Raw genomic sequence first — 5,000 nt, 5'->3', positions numbered from 1 at the left:
GGCGTGTTGCTGATGAGCCCAACCCCGCAGCCGCTGCCAGCTCCCGGGGCTGGTGTTCATTAACCAGCGCGTTTTGCTGCCCTCAGCACCTCCGCTGACACTGGGACTCCCGGCACAGGGACACCCCCCATCCCCGTCCCCGTCCCCGGTCCCCACTGACCTGCTGAGTCCCCGCTTGAGGTGCAGCAGCAGCGGCCACTCGTAGAGCCGGGGCAGCGGGGCCTCGAACCAGTCCCGGGCGCGGAAGACGGGCGAGAGGCAGGCGGCGGCGGCCAGGCGGCTGGAGGAGCCGCTCTCGCCCAGGTAGGCCAGCAGCAGCCCCGAGCCCGAGCCCTCGCTGACGGCCAGCAGCGGGGCGGCGGGGTGCCGGCAGCACACGTAGGCCACGGCCTCACGCAGGTCCCCGGGGTCCCCGAAGGGCTGGAGCCGAGGGGTGGCCAGGGGGCAGCCGTTGTGTCCCCGCCGGTTGAAGACGACGGGGACGTAGCCGAGCTCCAGCGCCCGGCGGCCCAGCTGCAGGAGCCCCCCCGGCACCTTGCCGGCGGCGTTGGGGATGAGCAGCAGCACTGGGCTGGGGGGGCCCCCGCTGCCCCGCCGCCGGCCCCCCTCCCCCCGCGGCCCCACCAGCCAGTCCAGGGCCACCAGGCCGCCGTCGGGGACCTGCAGGTGCTCCCGGACCACCGCCGGTGCCGGCTGGGGGGGCGGCAGGAGCTGCTGCAGCAGACGGAGACGAGGCCAGCGAGGCCACGGCCAGGGCCCCCCCCCTCAATGCTGCTGAGCGCCCCAAGCTCCGCTCCAGGTGCTGGGCCAGCGCCGAGGGCTTGCACAGCAGCCGGCAGCACACCACGCCGTCCTCAGTGAGGATGGGGGTCCCCTCCTCTTCCTCCTCCTCATCCTCCAGACCTCTGCGCACCTCGAGCCTCCCACACAGAAGGTGCCACGCCAGGTAGCCCAGGCAAGCGACCACGGCGGCCACGGCCACCAAACCCTCAGGGGACAGCATGAGGGCCCCGGCCGGCAGCCCCGGTGCTCGGAGGGTGCGCAGAGAGGCGGCGGGGCCCTGCCGGGAAGGCCCAGCCCCGGGGCTGGGCAAGCAGCAGGGGCCGTGCCGGGGACGGCGTGACCGGCCGCCAGCCGGGGCCAAGGGGACTGGGTGAAACGTGAGCGTGGCGCCAGGCTCCCTGCAGCCCTCGCTATGGTGGGGACAGGATAGGGTCACCCCTGCGTTGCCCCGAAGCCCCCCAGCTGTAGGAGCCGGGGGTCCGTGCAATGCTCACATCTTTATTGATACAAATGTACAAGAACACATCTTACAGTAGGGAGCGCGGCCCCGGCGTGGGGCAGGACGCCCGGGGAGAGGGGGGGGGGCCGCGGGCATCCCGGTCCAGTGTAACGCTGCCGGCGGCCCCAGGGGTACCGGCCGCCCGGCAAGGAATGAGGAGGGGTAGGGGGGACATCGCCGCCGCCAGCACGGGCAGCTGCACACGCTATGTACAGGATAAGTTAGGCGCATGCCCCGGGGGTGGGCTGCGCGGGGCGGGCAGGGGTCTGTACAGGGGGACGCAGGCACCTACCCCACAGCTGAGCACCAGCTCCGCGGCGGCACCGGGGCGGGGGGGGGGGATGCGGGGGCTCGCCCCGCGCCCTGGCCCCGCAAGGGCTAAGGCCACTTGCACCCCCGCGTGCCAAACGCCGCCAGAAAGGAGGGAGGAGGAGATGGGGGGAGAGGAGAGGAGAGGCCGGGGAGGTGCAGGAGGGCGCGGGCCGGCGCTCACTGCTTCTTCTCGCGGGTGGTGATGGTGACCAGCTGCTTGGCGGCCTTGGCGATGTCGTAGGCACACTGGATGACCTGCTGCGTCAGGAGCTGGTAGTCCACGGCGGCGCCCGGCTCGGGGGGCACGGTCTTGCGGCACTCGCTCTGCAGCCGGTAGGCGCTGGCGTTGAGCAGCCGCAGCGAGCTCCGCACCGTCTCCAGCGCCGGCTTCTGCGGGGGGATAGCGTCAGGGCATGGGCCGGGGACGATGTGGGGAGATTGGGGCCACCCCAACCCTCCTACCTTGGGGAAGAGCGATGCCATCTCCGTCACGGCCAAGTGGATCTTCTCCGAGCAGGGCACAAAGCTGGGGGACAGGAGAGGGGTTAGGGGTGGGGGGGACACGACAGCTCCTGGCTCCCCAGGGCTGTGGCGCAGCCCTACCTGTCGTGCTTGGACTCCTGGGCAGCCCGCAGCAGCTCCTGGATGTTCTTGGTGACCTGCTCGGTTTTGAGGATGACGTCCTCCGTGCTGGGCAGCCCGGGATCCAGCTCCCCGTCCAGCGGGTCCAGCTCGTGGGGGAAGTCCTCGTCCTTGCTCAGCTCCACGAAACGCTTCCCCTCCATGCTGCGGGGACCAAAACGCCCGCAGGTCAGCGCCAGCCCCACGTCCCCAAAGCAGGGTGGCAGCGCAGTCCCCAGCCCCGTTACTCACCCAAGCAGGATCTCGCCCGCCTGGGTGTTGTCGTAGTCGCTATCGGTGCCGCTGCCGTGCCGGTCCAGTTTGCTCTGTAGGGCAGAGGAGCGGCGTCAAAGCCCTGCCCAGCCCCAATCCTGCACGGGGACAGGGTCCCCCCACCCCAAATCCACCCCAGTACGTCACCATGTGCCGGGCACCATCAGGCGGGCAGGAGAGCAGCGGGGAGGATGGGGGAAAGGGCATGGAGGAGGCCGACGGACCTTTCCGCATCTGGAGGGGGAAGACAGGAGGGAAGACGGCGCTGAACGGGGTGCGCAGGACCCCGCGGAACCGACCCCGGGCACGCGCAGGGGAGGACGAGCAGAGGGGACACGGCCGCCCTGCATGCGGGAACCTCCCGGGGGGGGGGTCCCGGCCATGCAGGGGAGGTGGGGACACATCCCAGGAAGACATGGAGGGCTGGCACTCGGGAGGACGATGGCCACCACGTCCCATGCAGGAGCCGCCCCCGCCGCGGCCCCCTTACCCGGTACACGCTGGCCGGGATGTGCATGGAGTACAGAGCCTCGTCCTCCGCCTCCTGGCGACACACGAAAGGGTAAGGCCCCGCCGCCCCCGGCCCCCCAGGGAAGGAACCCAGCTCTGCATCACCACCAACCCCTTGGGGTGCCCTCAGCTCCCCCCCCAAACCCCCCCGTCCCCCTCCTCTGGAGCACTCACGCTGCTGCCGAAGGGCTGCAGCCTGGTCACCAGCTCCTCCACCGGCTGCCCGAAAGGTTTCAGCGCCGAGCCGGGCTCGTACATGGAGAAGGCCTGGCGGTCCCGGCGGTGCGGGGGGGCCGTGCCGGGGGGGTGCCCGTGCTCCGGGCGCTCGCTGGGGGCCGGGGCCGGGTGCGGGGGCCCCGTCTGCTGCCGGATCTGCGTGTTTTCCGACTGCAGCTTGTGGATCTGCAGCAAGGTGAAGGAAAAATTAGGAGGGGGGGGGGGGGGGATAGGCAGGGATAGGGGGGTGTACGATGGGGGTCCCGGCGGCCCCGCACCCACCTCGCGCTGCAGCCGGCGCAGCTCGTCGCTCAGGCTGTTGTTCACCTTCATCAGCTGCTGCACCTTGGCCTCCGAGGCGGCCAGGGCCTTCTTCACCTCCAGGTACTCCTGCAGCGTGATGGGGCCATCCGACAGGTCCGAGGAGTCCATGCTCTGCGGGGAGAGGGGCTCAGCGCCAGGATCCGACCCCGGCAGGGGGGCGCTGAGCGGTGGGGAGGAGAGGGGGGGCGCGCGGGGCTCACCCGGGCACGGTTGTTGCGGGAGGCGTTGCGCAGCAGCTCCTGGTCCGTGTCCTCGTCGGAGGCGACGCTGTCGTAGTCGTGCTGGTCGTCCAGGTCGCTCTGGCTCCGCAGGGAGAAGTCGAGGTCGCCCGTGGGGCTCAGCAGGCTCTTCCCTTGCTGCCGGCGCTTGGCCTCCCCGAGGATGTCGATGAGCAGCGTGGCGAACTCCCTGGCGTTGAACCTAGCCAACTTCTGCCGGCCCTGGGAGGTGAAGGGGGGGGGGGGGGGGGGGGAAGAAAAGGGGTGAGGGGGGGCTCAGGATGTAAGACTGGGGGGGGCACGAGGGGCCCGGCGGGGCTCACCTGGTTGCGGGTGGCCGAGTACTCGGGGTTGACGGGGAGGAAGGGGACGGCGCTGCGCTCCGTCACCAGCGTGCTGTGGTTCTGCGTCGTCAGCCACACTGCGGGCAGGGACCCGGCGTCAGGGGAGGCTCCGACCCCACACCGGGGGGCAGCCGAGGCGGGGGGGGGGGCCCAGGGGTGCTGTCCCCACCCCGGGCAGGCCGCGGGGCCGGCAGGACGCAGGCGCGGGCTCGGGGCCAGCGTGCTGGGGCTGGGAGCGGAGCCCAGCTGTGCTGACGGGAATCGCCTCCCCCAGCCACCCCATCTTCCCCGGGGTGGGGGGGGGCTCCCCACACCCGGGACCCCCAGATCCCTTTGGGGCACAGCCCCGTGGCCCCCCCCAGCCAAGGGTGGAGCAATTTTGGCATGCACATCGCTGCCTGCCTTTCCCTGGAAAAAGGATCCCCCCCCCCGCACCCTTCCCTGAGGACCCGGGGCACCCCACAAAAGCAGACCAGGGCTTGTCCCCCCAGCCCTGGGGCTCGGGGGGGGGCCCAGCACCCACCTCCAGCACCCCCACGTCCCGTCGCGTGGCAGCAGCCCCTTGCGTGGAGGAAACGGCCCCCGGCCCCGGCCGGAGGAATGAGGAAGGAGGGGCCTGCGGTGCCGGATCGCTCCCCCCCCCCCCCCGCTGCCTGCTCCTGCTCCTCCCCGAGCCGGGATGCCCGCCAGCACCGAGCGGGGGGGGGGGACACCCTGCGGCCACCCCCGGCTGCTCCCCATGGCCCAGCTCACCCGCGTCGTTCTCCCGGCGATCCACCTCGTCGTACACGTCCATGGCCAGCTCCTCGAAGAGGCGGTTGCTGAGCTGCAGCAGGACGGGGGGGGGGGACACAAATGTCAGGCCAGGGGGTGGCAGGCACTGAGCCCCCCCCCCCCCCC

At 71.9% G+C, this 5,000-nt stretch overlaps 2 protein-coding genes across 2 annotated transcripts; both read right to left on the bottom strand.

Moving 5' to 3' along the window:
* Nucleotides 1–160: 160 nt before the first annotated feature.
* Nucleotides 161–1,003, bottom strand: LOC118255195 (protein ABHD15; the record flags this gene model as incomplete). Its single annotated transcript, XM_050716737.1, is given in 2 exon segments — nucleotides 161–762; nucleotides 764–1,003. Coding segments are annotated over 2 exon segments (842 nt in total), but the record flags the coding sequence as incomplete, so codon positions are not given.
* A 391-nt stretch (nucleotides 1,004–1,394) lies between these two features.
* GIT1 (GIT ArfGAP 1) lies at nucleotides 1,395–4,941 on the bottom strand (the record flags this gene model as incomplete). The annotated part of the gene is made up of 11 exons (XM_050716736.1): nucleotides 1,395–1,984; nucleotides 2,057–2,120; nucleotides 2,198–2,380; nucleotides 2,468–2,541; nucleotides 2,636–2,722; nucleotides 2,979–3,032; nucleotides 3,173–3,400; nucleotides 3,497–3,649; nucleotides 3,739–3,978; nucleotides 4,080–4,177; nucleotides 4,854–4,941. Coding segments are annotated over 11 exons (1,482 nt in total), but the record flags the coding sequence as incomplete, so codon positions are not given.
* Between the last annotated feature and the right edge of the window lie 59 nt (nucleotides 4,942–5,000).

The sequence above is a fragment of the Cygnus atratus genome, unplaced genomic scaffold, assembly GCF_013377495.2.
Source record: "Cygnus atratus isolate AKBS03 ecotype Queensland, Australia unplaced genomic scaffold, CAtr_DNAZoo_HiC_assembly HiC_scaffold_290, whole genome shotgun sequence".
In the NCBI taxonomy this organism is placed as follows: Eukaryota; Metazoa; Chordata; class Aves; order Anseriformes; family Anatidae; genus Cygnus; species Cygnus atratus.
This window is presented reverse-complemented; position numbering and strand designations above follow the sequence as displayed.